At 27.6% G+C, this 18,152-nt stretch overlaps 3 protein-coding genes and 1 non-coding gene across 4 annotated transcripts; 2 read left to right on the top strand and 2 right to left on the bottom strand.

Moving 5' to 3' along the window:
• Positions 1-594: 594 nt before the first annotated feature.
• Trnap-cgg lies at positions 595-666 on the bottom strand. The gene has a single exon. It is a non-coding gene; the product is annotated as a tRNA-Pro (tRNA).
• A 158-nt stretch (positions 667-824) lies between these two features.
• LOC111034514 (DNA replication complex GINS protein SLD5) lies at positions 825-4,107 on the top strand. Its single transcript, XM_022315785.1, has 2 exons — positions 825-1,288; positions 3,272-4,107. Exon 2 carries the CDS (start codon positions 3,279-3,281, stop codon positions 3,936-3,938), a length of 660 nt encoding a protein of 219 aa, XP_022171477.1. The 5' UTR covers positions 825-1,288; positions 3,272-3,278; the 3' UTR covers positions 3,939-4,107.
• Positions 2,319-2,735, top strand: LOC111034512 (eukaryotic translation initiation factor 6-like). The gene has a single exon (XM_022315781.1). It carries the CDS (start codon positions 2,319-2,321, stop codon positions 2,733-2,735), a length of 417 nt encoding a protein of 138 aa, XP_022171473.1.
• A 2,589-nt stretch (positions 4,108-6,696) lies between the features above and the next one.
• LOC111034505 (condensin complex subunit 1) lies at positions 6,697-17,763 on the bottom strand. The gene is made up of 25 exons (XM_022315770.1): positions 17,646-17,763; positions 17,452-17,589; positions 15,919-16,097; positions 15,585-15,745; positions 15,372-15,522; positions 14,749-15,015; positions 14,495-14,656; positions 14,264-14,434; positions 14,045-14,207; positions 12,979-13,141; positions 12,549-12,726; positions 11,287-11,562; positions 11,017-11,219; positions 9,408-9,533; positions 9,229-9,349; positions 9,089-9,164; positions 8,854-8,941; positions 8,668-8,773; positions 8,504-8,610; positions 8,328-8,442; positions 8,127-8,254; positions 7,902-8,041; positions 7,698-7,830; positions 7,248-7,603; positions 6,697-7,180 (listed from the first exon to the last, which is right to left on the bottom strand). Exons 1-25 carry the CDS (start codon positions 17,761-17,763, stop codon positions 6,852-6,854), a joined length of 4,155 nt encoding a protein of 1,384 aa, XP_022171462.1. The 3' UTR covers positions 6,697-6,851.
• Positions 17,764-18,152: the final 389 nt, after the last annotated feature.

Raw genomic sequence — 18,152 nt, 5'->3', positions numbered from 1 at the left:
GTCCGGTATTTAGAGGCTTCACTGTATATGTATATTATACACTGACTGCAGGTGGGAGCGTCTCAACCATCGGATGGAGACTTCAACAGTATCGTATATTGTTATCCTTATTACAACTATGATAATAACTAAGAAACTTATCATTTGAATATTTTGAATCAGGTACCTACATCAACATTTTCAAAAAAATTGTACACTAAATAAATTACAGTAAAAAAGGGGGTCCTCATTTGAAAAACATCAGAAGCTTGCATCACCACAGGACACTGCTTAAGTAGTGCAAAAAAATTCAAAAATTTGAATAAGTTATCATTGTCGTTGTCAATTCAAAGTAGAGTAATCCGCGGTGCTTTATATTATATTCGAGCTTAATATTAACTAATAATAACTAAGTAATAACTAGTGTTCAACAATACAAATTTATTAATCGCGAATGTCGCGAGACGACCTCTAAGGAATTATCGGACACGTGGCTTTTTAAATTATTGTGAAAATATGTAATTGAACATTAACTAGGTGGAAGGTTCTCAGAGTGATGAAAAGACGTGTCCATCGCGGCAATAGGATTGGATGGAAAATTTGCAAAAATTTTACGGGCCTGTCCGGGATTTGAACCCGGGACCTCTCGCACCCGAAGCGAAAATCATACCCCTAGACCAACAGGCCGTGTTATTATTAGAGTTAAAACTTTCTCTTTTAGATTCGATAGAACTGCACTATGCTCCAGTCAAGCACATGGCCACAGCGCTGTCATCGTCTCATCTAGACGTGATAACATCAGGATACCCTTTACTATTGTCACCATAGTTACTATAAAGATGGGATATTCTTCAATTCTTCTTTCACGTGGTTTATTAACAATAAAAAAAAAAGTAAGTAAAACGGGTAAATTTTGATTTGACCAACTCGTTGAGCATAAAAATACTAACTTTTCCAAATAAAAAATCCCAACATATTGTCCGGGGAATAAACTATATTCATTTCCAAGTTTAAATGTGCACACCGCTTCACTATTGTTCTATGGCTTCACAGTATTTTTTTTTAAATATCGGCCTTCTCAGCGCTCCTAGCGGACATTGTTCGCGTTAAATTTCGTCAAATTACGACACCGAGTGACAACAGCATGATCAAAGATATCTCGTGGTGACCATAAATTGTTCATAATTATAGTGACTACACCTGTGACTTCATCGTATCATCTACATCGTGCCATCGTGGGTTATCCTTTGGTTTCAAGTCGAACTTAATCGTATTCTCTGCGTCTGGAAGAAGTATACTGAGTAAAAACGTAAGTATATTCAGGTTTATTATAATATATATTGTCTACTTATCTTCTTGATGTCTTGTGAAATAAGTGTGCCTCCGTGCTGTTGGCTCTGGAGTTGGGCTCAAATACACTTTACAAACCCCCTCACTGCGACCGGAGTCGGTAAGGAGAAAGTGCTTGCGCTAAACTTTATCTCTATAGGTTAGGTCGCAAAGTTTAAATTTCAAGCTCCCAAAATTAACACAGTTTACAGCAGCGCTGTATGCGTTGAGCGCGCAAAACGTACTATCTGTCATAGGTATAACCACAAATTTGAAACGGCTAGACTTCTAAAATAATAGTCTTCGGTAAACAAATTTTACACCATCGTTTTCAACATGAAAAACCAAGTGATGAGGGGGTTAGTAAAGTGCATTTGTTCCGAATATTCTAAAACTAATTATTGTAATTTCTTAAATGATAAATTGTAAACATCTTAAAATGTTAAGTTTTTAAAAAAAATCTGTTCTAAAGTCTTAACTTAAATGTATAGTACGTTAGTCATAATTTAGTGGACTTAATTTTTTGTTTTTAATTTTGTTATTCAACTTATTCAATTTATTGAGGAATAATTATATTTTTCAAGATTATTATCTCATCACAACAATCAATATTATTTATAATTGCCATGTATTTGTAATACAATTTTTGTAATAAATGAATTTGTTAAATTTTATTAAGATGCCATATTTTGTAATTTTATGTTAAATTAAAGTAGTTTTTATGTGTAAATTGTAATTATTATTGATTAGGTAGTATAAAATATACATTATAGATTTATAAGTCATAATATATATATACAGAGTAATGTTTTCATGTGAATTAGTCTAAATGTTAAGCAATTATGTATTAATGTAATTTTATCAAGATCTTGTCTCATTTACATTAGAAAATTCTTTAAACCTTGTGGTAGGATTAAAAATGTTAAGCAATTTTATAATATTCGTTCTTATTTGTGATACATGCCAATTTTTGTATACAGGATTATTTGGGAATATATTATAATACAATAATGGCAGTCCGAGCACAGTTTGAAAACAACAACGAAATAGGAGTATTCAGCAAGCTGACAAATTCCTATTGTTTGGTTGGAATTGGTGCTTCGGAAACATTTTACAGTGTATTTGAATCAGAATTATCTGATATCATACCTGTTATCCATGCATCTGTTGCTGGATGCCGCATTGTTGGCCGTATGACCGTTGGCAACAAAAATGGGTTACTATTACCTAATTCTACTACAGACACTGAATTACAACACATACGCAATTCATTGCCTGACAATGTCAAGGTACAGCGTGTCGAAGAACGTCTATCCGCTCTTGGAAATGTAATGGTGTGCAATGATTACGTAGCACTAGTTCATCCTGATTTGGACAAGGATACAGAAGAGATACTTTCAGATACTTTAAATGTTGAAGTGTACTGACAAACTGTGGCTTCTAACTGCTTAGTAGGTTCATACTGCGCTATATCTAATCAAGGAGGATTAGTACATCCTAAAACCACAGTGGAAGATCTCGATGAATTGTCTGGTCTGATTCAAGTTCCTCTTGTAGCTGGAACAGTAAACCGTGGTTCAGACGTTGTAGGAGCTGGTATGGTTGTAAATGATTGGTGTGCTGTTTGCGGTACAGATACTACGTCAACAGAAATTTCTGTCATCGATAGTATATTTAAATTAGATCCAGACGGTGTACACAAAATGAAAAAACTTAAAGGTCCACTTATTGATAGTATCAAAGCTTCATAATTATTAATAATTATAAAACATAATTTATGTTTACACTTTTTATATTGTCAATGTACTTTAATAATTATAAAGATAAAAAAATGTTGTTTTCTTTGTTTCAATCTACTAGAATAAATATACAAACTATTAAACAGCATATTATTATTAGTTATTATTTGTTTATATACATTAAGTGTTTTTCACCTAGTGATTTATATCCGTTTTTATTTTAGAACTATTATGGACATTGATATCCGTGGTTTGATAGACGAAGAAGATGATGATAATCAAGAAGAAATGACTGCACAGAAGGTATTACAAAATGTTGAAAGGGCTTGGCTAAATGAAAAATTTAGTCCAGAAATACTGCCGCATCAGACAGACTATGTTGATTGTTTGTTAGAACAAATTAAGGGGATGGAAGGAAACCTTGCCAAATTATCAAAAACTGATCCCAAAGTGGACTTGCACAAACTCGAACTAGAACGTATTAAATTTGTGATAACTAGCTACTTGCGAACTAGGTTGAAGAAGATAGAAAGTTTTTGTGTGAGTGTGCTTGAAGAAGAAGCCTCTCGTTCTGAAGAGGATGCATATTTATCACCTGGAGAGTTGAAATTTGCCAAAGAATTTGCTCTGAATGCCGACAATCATTTTGACACTATACTCCGGCATATGCCTCATCTATACAACAACTTGGATAGAAATAAAAAAATTATCGAACCCAATTTAAATAGTTTTGTTTTTTTAAAATGTAACAAGCATATAGACAGTGTTATTATAAAAAACACATTAGAAGGCCAGGAAGAAGAAATTGTATTGGAAGACGGTTCTCAGCATTTGATGCCTTATTGTTCAGTTGCCGAATTTGTAAAACATGGTAGTGTTCAATTGATCTAAAATATTTAATTAAAATTCAACATTCATTCTTCACTCTTTCCAAGGAAATTTATTTTCTATAATCAATTCAAACATATATTGATTATATGCCACCCGTGATGTATTTTGATTGGTTAAAATAAAGTAAAATGTAATAATCATTTGAAATAAACAGATATCACAAGAAGTATATTCTCTTTTTATTCCATCCAATACGTTTCAAATAAATTATTTCTACCAGCAAATAATTTTTTGGTCCAATAGAAATATATATTCAAAGTTTTAACAATGTCGGTTGTTGTCTTACAAATATGACAGAATTAACACAACAAAATTCATAGAAGTACCATTCTATATTATTTCCATGTTCTTAAGTACAATAATAGTTCATTTGAAAAAATAATAAAATTTATTTTATTGAAACGAATGTGTTTTGAATTTCCATTAGGTAATAGTGTATACCAAGGGGGTGGCTAACGGGCTTTAGCCCCCCCCCCAAATGGCTAGCCCCAAAACATATTTTATTAGATTTATTGACAATTGACATTTGACTTTAAATTATTATAAAAAAAAATATCAACTATCGAAATTTAAACATTAGGTATAACATAATATTATATTATATTTATACCTGTCATTCCGGGCCCTGGGAGAGACCTCTGTTGTTTATTATTATTGTCGCGATGTTATTAGTTGAAACTGTGTACTGTGTAGGATACTGGAAACATCTAGATTATACATCTTTATCGATACAATTTAGTTTATCTCAAACCGCAGGTATCTTTGCGACAAATTCCACTTTCATTTTATTACTTATTTAGTAGATTAACTAGAATTGTCGTTCAACTGTTCAAATCGACATCGTTGGTTTTTCGCGAGCTTATTTATTTATTTATTCGTTTTTAATTGTTAATTAACAAGCTTTAAGATTTCTGTACATATTTCAAAATAAATACTACCTATTAATATTAAAATTTTTTGAATTTAGCCCCCCCCCCAAAAAAAAAACACAAGATTATTAAATATACTTAAAAGTGAAATTATTTAAATAAGAACTATTTTTTTAAGTGAAAACCAGCACAATATATAAAAAATATACATTTAGAATTTTAGAATTAACATGGAATACATATTATATTTGAGCAAATAGAAATGTCAAGTGTTACTTTATATACACCAAATTGTTATAAAAAAAATAGTTGAACTAGTTAACACATAAGGGGGCCAAAAGTTAGTCGTTCACAGTAGTTATAAACGCGTCAAGAAAAACTTAAAAAATTAATGAAAAATGGGAATTTCAATATGAAACCAGTTTTAGACAAAATTGGTTTTGTTCTTTTATAACAACACTAAATTGAATAGCTGTAGATACTTGAAATGTTCATATTCAAAGATGTCTATACCTACATGATAAGATATTTAGTTTAGTTTTTTAAGCTATTCATAAATATTTTTAATTTTAATTTTTTTTTTTTTTTTAAATGTTGATACAATTTGATTTGCTAGATCAAAAAGCTAATTTAATATAACTAGGTATATAATATTCCTCATAAATTGTTATTAGCAATTAAAAAATGTTTAAGATTAAGATACATGGGTAATTTTTAAAAAGTTTTTGAAGTTTAAATTTTGACAACATTTGCAAATCATTTGGTAGTATAAAATGTTCAATTTTTATAGCCAAGTACTGAAAATGTATACAAGTTCTCATAAGTGATTCAAACTGAAACCAAAAAATCTAAAAATAAATAAACACTGTTAATTTTTTAAATGGTTTAAGTTCAAATTTTGATTAAAATAGATATTTAAACGAAGAACAATTTTATTTCTTTGTTGTAATTTAAAAATATTACTCATGTACTGGAAACTTCTAAAGTATCTATATTATATTTTATATACAATGTTATTTTCAAATGCAATGTTTTTGGTAAAAGTTAGGTACTGTATTACTTGTGGTAGAATTAATCACTTTTATTGTACTAATAATTAATATTATAAAATATTCCTACTTGGTAATATAGGCTAACAGATGGTCTTTAATCAGAATCGTTTTCGGTTTACAAAGATTTATCATTGAATTCAAATTTAACACATCCATTACAGTGATCCACTGGCCACCTTCTCACCTTTTTTTTTATGCTGTTAGTCTTGTTAAAAAAGACATATATTTAAATTATTATCCCTAACATACCAGTCACCTGCAGTGGTGTATAACATAAAACATTTGCGTTTCAAAATTACCAATACACAAACACCTAAAAGGGCTTCATTATTATAGACGATTGTAATTTTGATAAGGTAGGTTGTAACTTGTAAGTACCTAATTATTATAAAACAGTAACACCTAGGTATGTTACCTATATTTATAATGTACTTGTACACAATAGTCGCCGCTAATTGACTTATTTGGTCAATGGACTAGTATAATCGGGTCCCGAAGTGAGTCCAATAAGCGGTGATTTACTGTATTTTATATATTGATATATTGTACATTGTTTTTAATTGCGAAACATAACGATCATTGTAATATATTAATTTGTATGTTCCATGTACTCAAGTAAACATAAGTTATGACCCCTAGTCTATGTTAAGATGCAGGACATTATTTAATATTTTAATAGGTACCTAATAAATCATGCGTAAAATATTTTTTTTTTTAAATTTGTTTATTAAAATCCCTATATATAGGTATATATGGTGTACACATGATGAATACATTATAAAAATTAAAAATCTGTATGAACTATAAAAATATATGTAAAAAAAAAAAAACAGCAAATAGTCATATTAATATAATTATTAACCTATAAAGTACAACAAGAACATGCAAATAACCGTCAACATATTATTAATATTAATTCATTTAACATATATTTGAACACTAACAAATCCCATGAATGAAAGATAATAAATATGATGCATTGTTGTCATCGTTTAGGATTTATACCGTGGATTTTTTTTATTCAAACTACCAAACTTGTTCTGTCTTTTAGTTCGTTTAATTACATTAATTTTCTCATCGTCAGATTCACTATCTTCATTGACCTTAATACGAAGAATCTTTTGAACATTACTCACACCACTCGTACGGGCAATTTCTTCATCGTTTTCTTCTTCTTCGGTATTGTTTTCCAAAAGCCTCCTTTTAACTTTGCTACGACATCTAGCACTTCGTTTTGTTACCAACTGTAACGGCTCAACTTCATCTTCTGAGGATCCATTGGTAACACTTATAGGTGCTTTCTTTTTTACTGTATTTAAACCTTTATGTAAACATAGTAAATAAACAACTGTTTAAAGCTTATAATTTTAGATATAAGTAATATTTACGTTTTCCAGGAGTTTTTTGTGAAAGTAGAACAGCAAAGTCTTCATCTTTTACAATTTTTTCAATCTTACAAGTCAATTCATTTAGTATTTCTTTAGTGGCTGGTTTGGCCATTTTAGAATTTAAACTTATAAGTATATTAAAATTATTGTAAACTTTAGGGTTCCTAAGTTTGTCAGTATAATGAGATATATTGTCTGAAAGCTTAGTTAGGCTTTTGTCTGTAAACTTAATAAGCGTCAAGCAATAAGATATATAATATTCTTGAATTTGATTATTTGATTCTTTTAGTCTTATACATAATTTGTCAACTAAAGATTCAATTTGGCGTTCTTTGTTAATAAGTGGAAGTAAAAATCTAAAAAAATAAAAACATAATACTAGTAGATTTGTGTATATACACACCCATATGTTTCAAGGATATGTATATAATATTATATAAATATATTTACTTCATGATTGACTGAAAATCAGATTCTGGCACCAAATCATCAGGGTTTGACAAGGTTGAAATAATATCAGATAAGACATTGTAAAGAGTGTTTCCTTTTTCTGCAATAGCTCCGAAAAATTGTTTTGCATGGTCTGTAAAGTGTAAGTAATCAGTATAATTAGTTTAAATAATAGTCAAACATCTAAGTATTTTAGAAACATACAATTAATTTTTACGTCTTTATCGACAAGCAGTTTGGCAATACCAGCAACTTGTCTTCTGACTTTAATCATTTCTTGACGTATAAGGTCTACTATAGTGACTAAAGTACTATAGCGAACTTCATTACATTTGTCATGTAACCTTAAACATGTTGAAAATTAAAATAATTTTTAAATATTTATAATTAAATTTGGTTATTTTCATAAGTTTTATTATTTAATTTTACCTTGCATAGAGTTTATCAGTACAAGGTTCTAACACATTTGGATGCCGGTAAACCAACCAGCCAAACCCAGATACGAGATCGACAACTGTTACAAAGTTATCACCATTTTCAATTAGTTTTAGAAACATCTATGGTAAAATTATACATATATTTAATGTTATGTTTATACCTATACTTTATTTAAAAAAAAAAAAAACAAACCGGTATATAATTTTGACAAAATGAAGTAGATATCAACATAAACTTCATAAAAGTAATAATACCATTTGCCCTCAAAACTGAATTATTTGAATTACATGCGTTTAATACATGTTTTCTGGAGAAAAATTAAAAATTAAAAATATAAATTAAATATAATAAACATTTTAAATTCTTACGTTAAATGAGTAATAACTCCCTTTCCCTTTAAAAGTTGTTTATCACAAATTTTTCGGATCCGATCACTTAAAGCCTCTACTTCAGCAGCTTCAGAATCATGTACATTCTATAAAAAAAAAATGTATGTAGAGCAAAAGTAAAAATACAATTATTTGTTTTATACTTCATCTTCCTTAGCTTGGTTCATTTTTAATTTTTTAGTTTGGTATTTAGTTCTCACTTTTTGTATTAACTCCTTTGAAACATAATTTTCTAAATGTTCATACTGCCTAATAAAAAATAATTTATGTTTAAATAACTAATATAGTTTAAATATCATATATAAATAATAAGAAAATAATAATTTTACTGTAACGCTACGTGACCAATGACAAAAATATATTTGGCAAACATATCAATATCAAATTGAACAAGGACATTATTCTGCTGAGAGGAACCTAAAATATAATTTATTGATATAATTAAGTAATAGTATTTTTTTAAATTTTTTAGTGATAAATAATAGGGGTAAATGGCAAAAATGTTTTTTTCTTAAATGTGTAAAAAGAACAAGTTAGTATTTTAAATTATACATTATTATTTACCATTTTTGTTATTCAACATAGATTTATACAATTTTACCATCAATATCTGACAAGTACCATCTGGTTCAGTTGTCAACTAAAACATAAACACAATTACAGCATTCTGTTTTTATTTCTTATACATAATATGCATAACTTACTTTATAAATTATGTTAATAGCATATGTAGCAATATCATTGAATGATTGAACATCACATTCATTAAAACCTTTTTGTATTAAATTAAATATTTTTTTAACTAGTTCGTGATTTTCATGAAATCTAGACATATATTCAAAATGTAATATATTTATTAAAATAAAATTATAAAGTTAACTACCTTGTAAAATGTTCGTGAGCAATTGGTTCCAATATTTGACAAGAATAAATAAATAATTCAAAGTCGTCACATAATCCATGATGGAGAATACTTTCTATGTTTCCCATTGCAATAGAAGGTTGTGCCCTGAAATAAAACATAAAAAAGTATTTTAAAATGTACAATGCAATAATAATATTAAAAATATAAATAGTTTGAAAATAATTAAATTAAACATTTAGACTTTAATATTTAATAAAAATGAATAACAATCATGATTTTAAATAATCATTACAACAATTGCTAATTTTAGGATGGCAAAATCTGGAATAATTAAAGAAAATATTAAACTAATTCATAATCATAATAAATAAATAGTACTAAAAAATATGATTAATTTTTGGTTACATTTGTTCTTCACTGATAACTTTGTTATATCTTAATAGTAATATCAAATATTAAAACACCTTCTTAAATTTTATTTTTCAAAAATAACTAAATATTTTAGATTCTGAGCAGAGAGATGAATGTATTGATTTTACAATGATATGTGTCGTTTTTATACTTTTTTTTCTTTTTTAGTGCCTGTCATTATGATTTCAGGCAGTAAATGTGCTTCAATTTTCTTCAACAGCAACTTTTCGGGTGGGAAAGTGAATCTAGTTGGTGCATTCAGGAGGTCAACATTTTAAACTCCTAATCGTTTTCAAAAGCTACAGGAAAAACAAGAATTTTTACTCAAAACCATTTTTTGAAAAAATTGATTTTGGTTTTTAATGTAACTCTAATAAAAATGACCGTAGATCATATGAAATTTTCACTGAATATTTGTGTATGCATTTTCTATACACCATACAATTTGTGTTGAATTATTTATAGGAAAATTAAATTTTCCGATTATTATTTGTTTTTTTTTAAGCCAAGTTGATAAAAAAAATTTTGCTCCATCAAAAAACTTGAAAATGTAATACACGGTTCCTTGTAAGCTGTTGTTAATGGAAATTAAAATAAAATTGAGGGATGTTTTCGATTAAAATCGTCCAAGCGAGTGACCCCACTGTGTATATACACTGCAGTTTGGTAGTCTTGATAGCCAAAATGTACCCTTGATTTATTTAAGTTTACAAGTATTATAATGGATATTGACTTCGGACAGGTCAATTATAATTCCAATAATACATTTGTACAGGGCTTATAGACTTAGAAACTACTGAACAAATTAACACCACTTTTGCACAAATCATTGAGTGTTGGGGAGTGTTCTTTGCTATATTTTGCAACCCATTCAAACTCATTTACAGCCATCTAATTTGCTATTGGGAGGGTCACACTTGAATTTCCTTTTTGTTATGGTTGTGTCGTCGTAGCCACCAAAAAAATATAATAATAAATTGTTTATGAGTAACACAACGATTTTCTAGCTCCAACTAGTACTATTATGTAAATATACCAAATATCTTTTAATTAATTGAATATAAGGTTATAGCCAACAAGATACCACATTCTTTTAATCAACTATTCAATATTAATCTGTTTGACACCCTTTCATAAATATACTAGTTATAAAAATGATGATACACTGGATCACTAATTACGATGTACAAATGTAATTAAATTATATTAATAATACCCGGCAAGCAATGACAAAATAAGAGCAGCAGCTCTACGATCTTCTTCAGAGATATCTTTAGGTTTAGTCAACCATGCCCATAACACCAGAATACATTCATCATCTAATGTTTTATTTTTTATCCATTCATTTAATAATGCTTTAAATGCTCTTCTCTTAGTTACAGTTAAAGTTTTTATTAAACTTACAAGTCTGGTTATAACCTAAAAAATAAATAATTATAGTACATTATTGTTGCAAAAATAAAAACGATATTATGTTTTTTATTACGGTTACTGGCCGTGTAGTGGATGAGTCCTTGTTTTCTTCAATATTCAAATATATCGTTTTATAAGAATTCATCATAGCTTCTTTAATATTAGAATCAGATGAAAATATCAATGTTAGCATAGCATCAATACCAGACTGAGAGTGAGGTACACCAAATTTATGAGCAGTTGTAAAAAAGTCAATAGCTTCTAATGACTCTGATGCAGTATCTCCAAACATCAATAGACTTATGGTATTTAATGCTTTTTTAATAGTATGTAAATAGTCAGCACAATTCTAAAATTGAATTATTATTTAGTAGACAGTTTTTTATAATTTAGGTAAAATAATATATTAGAAACAATTATCTAGATAATTCTTAATTATTCCCCATTTCATAAGCGCTTGATTCAGTTTCTATTATTTGAAGAAAAAAAAAACAAGACACAAAATACATCAACGTTGAAGTAGAGTGAATGATCACAAAATTAATTCAGTTTTTTTAGTGTGTAACTCAAAAAAGAATGACCGTGGATACTTGTAATTTTTACCAAGTGTTTATATTAGCAAATTCCAAAATATTTTAACTCTTTTAAAACTATTTATAGCTATAATAAATTGTTGTTTAATGATTATTTTTCAATTATTGTTGATTAATAATAAATTGTTCACTAAATCAAAAAACTTGGAAATTGAATACAAGGTGAGTAAAAAAATATTTAAGATCCATAGGCAAGATTTTTCATTTTATAATCAATTAAGGATGGGATTTAAAAAAAAATTGTGAAGTAAAAATGTATAAAATTTCAATTTGTATAGCTAAGGATTGAAAATTTAAACAACGTTTCTCATGAGTAATAAGTATTTAAAACTTTAACTACAAAATCTAAAAAAATAATTAACACAGTTTTGTTTATAGATATTTTAATTTTAAATTTGTAAGAAATTAGGTATTTAAACAGACCAACAATTTTAGTTATTTTATGGTAATTTAAAAATATTATTCATGGGAACTTGAAACATTTAAAGTATATGTTTTACACAAAAGGCCTCTTTAAGTGTAAAATTTTTGGCAAAAATTAATTCAACCTACCTGATACTACTAATAAAATAAATTACTTAGTATCAATAATATACAATATACATAGTAGTGTAGACTAACAGTATCTACTTGTTCACTTTTTTCTGTCATTCATGGGACCGAACACAAACTTTTCAGTAGGGCTGAATTGCCCATTATTTTCTTGAAAAATATATAAATTATAAATAATTATATTAGATACCTGAAGGTATGCAATTTTAGATTCTGTTGAGAAAATAAGAAAATGTATTTCTTCTGTATTCATCTGTTTCAAATTGTCTATGTTAGTTGACTCCATTGAAAGCATTATATTTTCACAGTACCAAATATTTTTTAACATTAAAAAATATTGTTCTGACAAGTTATTTTCATCTCCCAGTCTGAAATTAAATATTTTCAGAACAATATTAAAAATTAATACAATTATGAGTGTTATTTTCATGGTAATGCATAATGACAAATATTTTAATTTATTTCTTCGAAATATTTAAAAATGTGTGGGTAAAAAAAAGTCAAAACATTTTGGATCTTTAAAAGGTATTAAAAGAAATTTAAAAGAAATTCAAATCAATATAATATATGTAAAAACCAAAAATATAGTACTATATTATCATATACTGCATGTTACATACTGAAATAGTGATTCATCTTTGAATGTCTCTCTTCCGCATAATACATATTTTAAAGCCAACTTAAATTTGTTGGAAGTAATATAACTTTTTATCTTCATCAAAACATCAGATAACTCCATATCCTTTAATATATTGACTTCATCAAAAATGTCAAAGTTTGAATCTAAAACCATATTAAATTTTATTTAAATACAAATCAGAAAAATATAACACTTAAACATGATAGTACCTAATTTCTTTAAAATGTTTAATTTAATTAGAAATCACCACCTAACAATGAAAAAGAAGGTTAATGTTCAAAAGTATTCCTTTAAGACTGATAAAAAAGCTTGTTGTTAGTATATTATAATTTATTAAAATTAAATATAGTATAACACTTAAAACTAGGTTTAAATTAATTTGTATAATATTACTCTATCCTCCATCATTTTATTAATATTACTTAGTTACAAGACTATTTGAAAAATGATTCAAGTGAGTTGAAACTGAAACCTATATTACAGGAAATGAAAGAGAATGCTTTTCTGATTTATTTTTCATAAAAATCAAGTTTCAGATTTCATTTCCTAAGAATCGTACTACCTGAATATTAAATCTATATATAGGGGACAGAGGGATTGAGTATACTGAGGCGGCACAATTTCAATGCACACCATCACCAGTTTGAACACAGGTACAGATGGCATCCCTGAGTTGGCAACTGTCTATGAAAATTGGAAAGACACAGCCCCCCTTCCAACCCGGGTATAGCAAAACCTCTATTAGTGAAAAAATAAAAATATTAACCAAACAAGTAACTAAACTATACTATTTTCAACAATATCTGGTTTCATTTGTGCATTTAACCTACTTATTTTTTTTTTTGAACCGACATCAATTCAGAACTTCATTAACTAAGCTAAGTATTGCTTCCTCAAACCAATCTAACCTAACCAGGCTGGGTGAGTTTGAACAAGACTGTCAGGCAAGGTTAGCTTTGGACTCATTATATGCGGGTAAAATGAAGTTCAGCACTGCTGTTACCGTCAGTCAACATGCACCAACAAAATTAACTAAATTAACTTACCTTCAAAAGTTTCTTCTAAAAACAATTTTAAAGGTGCTTCAATTGAAGGCCACATATCTTCTTTGTTGATTTCACAATCTACTTTAACTTTAAGCACTCTTTTCATACATTTTAAACTGCAGTTTTCTTCTTTTAATTTATCATGTAGTTTTTCTTCTGTAAACTATTATTAACTTATTAAAAAATTAATTAATTAAAATATTTACTATAATTTTTTACATCACAACTATATGGGTTTAATTTGATTAATGTTTTGATTAATTGAATAGCACTTTTTGTAACATATGAACTTTTGTCACGTAGTTTTTCTTCAGCACAATTTAATATTAAACTATACATCTGTTTTGGTAAACAGTCTTCATTTATTATGGCCGTAAACAATTGTAATACCTAAACATATTTAAATTCAGTAATGAATAAATTAAAATAACTTATATTTGATGTACTTACTTTAGATCGAACAAATGCATTTACATCTATTAGATGATCTTGCATAATAGTTAAATAACTGTCTCTCGTTTTCTTCTGAAGTTCATCCAATTCATCATTATTTAAGACTTGAACAATTAATTCTTTCAGAACACTTAAGACACAAATTCTCATAGTATATGGCTAAAATATGAATGTAAATAATCATTAAAAAAAAAGGTAGACCTGATAATTAATAAATATTATCTAAATCATAAACAACATATATTACTTACATCAGATTCCAAGCATGGCAACAAATGGTCAATATTTGGCAATAACAATTGAGGGCTATGCTTGGCAATTTCCACAAGAAAAGCACAGCAAGATTTACCACCAGTTATTTCCTGATTATTTATTTCTTTGATACCTTCCACTCCTCCTGTTTCTGCGATTTCTTTAACAATTAGTTCGATTAATGAAGATCGGTTATTTCCAGACTCAATTACTTGTAAAACAGTTTTAGCCAAAGGCAATGCCAAATGTTCATATAATTTCAGCATCTAAGTAAACATAAATTGTATTTACTGACGAAGGGTTAAAAAACGTTTAAATATATTATTAATACTGGACATTATTTGTTGACAATAAATTACACATTTCAGTTTTATTTTTAAAAATTAGACAAACTATTATAATTAGTCAAGATTTATAAAAACACATTAATGGGATGTGAGAATTTAGTTTTGTTGTGTTACCATAGTTTGAGTTAATTAAACTATGGATTTTTGTCACATTAGATAGTTATGTTAAAATTTAAAATTATAATATAGATACTCATTTTATAATACCATGCACATATTGATAATAAGCAAACCAATTCAAAAATCATTCAAGATTCTAACATCAATAAACTTACTTGAACTACTTGGGTTTTAAAATCATGTGCATGATCATAGTCAATAATAAGTATTTCTAGAATTTGCATAACACTATCTCGAAGTGATTTGGTTCGTACAAAAGCAATACTAGGATTTTCCAACTGAGTATAACAACAAGAAGCAACATACCTAAAAATACGAAAAAAAAATTATTAAATCAGAGAAGAATTATAATATTGTATTATCCTTACGATACAAAAGTATGATCAATATACGGAGGATCATATAATTGAGTAATATTATTTGAAATAATACTGTTAATTGCATTTAACCCAATAGTCAATTTATCTTCCCAATTCCAATCATAATCAGCAGTATGCTTTTGAATCATGTCCTGCTTTTTATTTCGACCCTATAAATATTCAATGTAGTTAAAAGCTATATATATATATATATATATATATTTTTTTTAAATTTAAATTTGCATTTTATTTAAAAATAATTATAGCAAAGCGATTACAAAAAAAAAAGCTATATAAAAGTATTAATTTATAAAGTATAGATTATTTAGTTAAAATAAAATACTTTTGTTTCAAGAAGTAAAAGTTTATAATCAGTTTCGAATTTTGCGTTAAAACTATGAACAAACTCAACAAAGAGATAAACGTTCATTTTTATGATATTTGTAAATTGATGCCGTAGTTCTAGTGATATATCTGCAATCTCACCATAACTTGAGAAAAATGATGCAATAATATTTAAACCTAAAATATAAAATGTTTTTTTTTAATAATAAGTCATAGCATTTAAAACAAAAATTATTATTTTTTATTTCAAATATAAGTAAATACGAATCTTAATTTATCATATGCTTTAAAAAAGCAGGATGTAATATCTTTCTTTAATGTATACTTTCGAACAAAAAACTCTTAAACAGGAAGATTTGTATGGCTATACGTCTAAAAATTAAGCAATGTTTCAATTTTATAACATATTGTTTGTTTAATCTATAAAAGTATATTTTGATGTTATAAAATAAAAGTAACCATGTTATATCTATGTAGCTTGAATAGACTTCATAGAATAATTGATGGGAGATTAATGAACAAAAATTACAAAATCCAGAAAAGATTCATTGATATGATTGCTTATAAAATAGGTATGCAAAATGGTTGTCTTAGTGGCAATTGAGTTACTATACTCTGTCTGGCAAGACAAATCTGGTTCCCTCACTCGACACTCTACCATAGATGAATCGTTTTTAAGAGCGAGATGACACGGAGGGATGTGTAAAACCGGCGAGTTCTCTAGCTGAACAGAGTATAGTTAATAGGCCAACAATGGCTGATTTAAAATTTATATGTATACCACCCAGATTGGTTATCTCCCATAATAATAAATAAATCACATTTATAATTTTAATGTCTTCTGATAAATGTAAGATTACTTTAGGTAAGTACAATTCATATTTATCACACAATATAGGTTTTATAAAAACTAATAATCAAAACGATATGACATCAAATGGTTTACTAATAATAACCACTGTGGGATTTAATATTATTTTGTCGGTCATTATTCAATTTACAGATTTACACAATAAACATTTAAATCTAGTAAATAAAAGTTGTAAAATGTCTATCTGGAACTTCTATAGATTACTTATATTTTTAATAATCTTGGCTACGCGCCTAGGAACACTGATAAATATAAGCTTTTCCCCAAAATTATTAAAGGTACAATGTGTTAAAATAGATCAATTTTAAATTTCATAACTTTTAAAGCATTAAAGACCACCAAATAAAATTTAAATAATGATAACTACCTAAATATAATAATTCAAATTTTATCAAACAAACTATTAACCAGATACCTAAGAGTACCTATGTACTAAGCAATTATGATAAGTATTCATAAAACACAATAAATATCATATTGATAAAATAATAATTTATATGACATGTTCTATAATAGAGTAAATCTGAAAAGTGATATTTGATAAAAAAATGTACATAATCACAATAACTAGGTAATAGGTACTTGCTTGGAAAATGTTTCCACAAAATAAAACAATAATATCAAATCAATACACATACTATTAAGTACTGTGTAACTTACTCTTAACGAGAATGTTTTCATAAACGTAATGTAAGTCTTTGTAGTCAGTCTGGTCAATAAACTCTATCATTGAAAAAATTTTATCAAAATTTTTAAATACAGAGTGTGCACCTTCTGATTTCAATTCTTCGTAGCATGCTGAAAAAATTAAATAAATACGTTAACATTCCAAGTATTACTGTGAAGTAGCTCACCTTTTATATATGGTTTCAATTCTTTGGGTTTGAATAACTTTTCAACTCTATACTCTATAGTAGATGGTGTAAGCAATTTATTTCGATCAGTATAAATAAAAAATTCTTTGTGAGCCATTGTGTGTGATTTTAATCTGATTAAAACAAAAAAATTGTTTTGAAAAACGTACTTCTGGTCTAATTCTTGATGTATTATCGAATACTACTGTTTACAGTTTCATCACTGAAAAAACCGCCATATTTCATTATCAAAATATGTAACAGTTGAATGTAGATTCCCGAGCGCCGAGCGGCTTAACATAATAATATTATGATATTTCTCATGATTCTATTGGATTCCATGCCACCGCATGGATGATAGCATGGAAGAAACTATTCGGTCCATGGTTGATAGTGTCCCCATCGTGTTTTATTCCAATGAAAATATTTCATATTACATTTTGGGTCAACACTGATGTGCTCTTTCAATATGGTCGACCACTGGAGAGCCCGGCCATGTATTTCCAT

The sequence above is a fragment of the Myzus persicae genome, unplaced genomic scaffold, assembly GCF_001856785.1.
Source record: "Myzus persicae strain clone G006 unplaced genomic scaffold, MPER_G0061.0, whole genome shotgun sequence".
Classification (NCBI taxonomy): domain Eukaryota; kingdom Metazoa; phylum Arthropoda; class Insecta; order Hemiptera; family Aphididae; genus Myzus; species Myzus persicae.
Note: the sequence above shows the minus strand (reverse complement) of the source record. Positions and strands in the feature narration are given on the sequence as shown.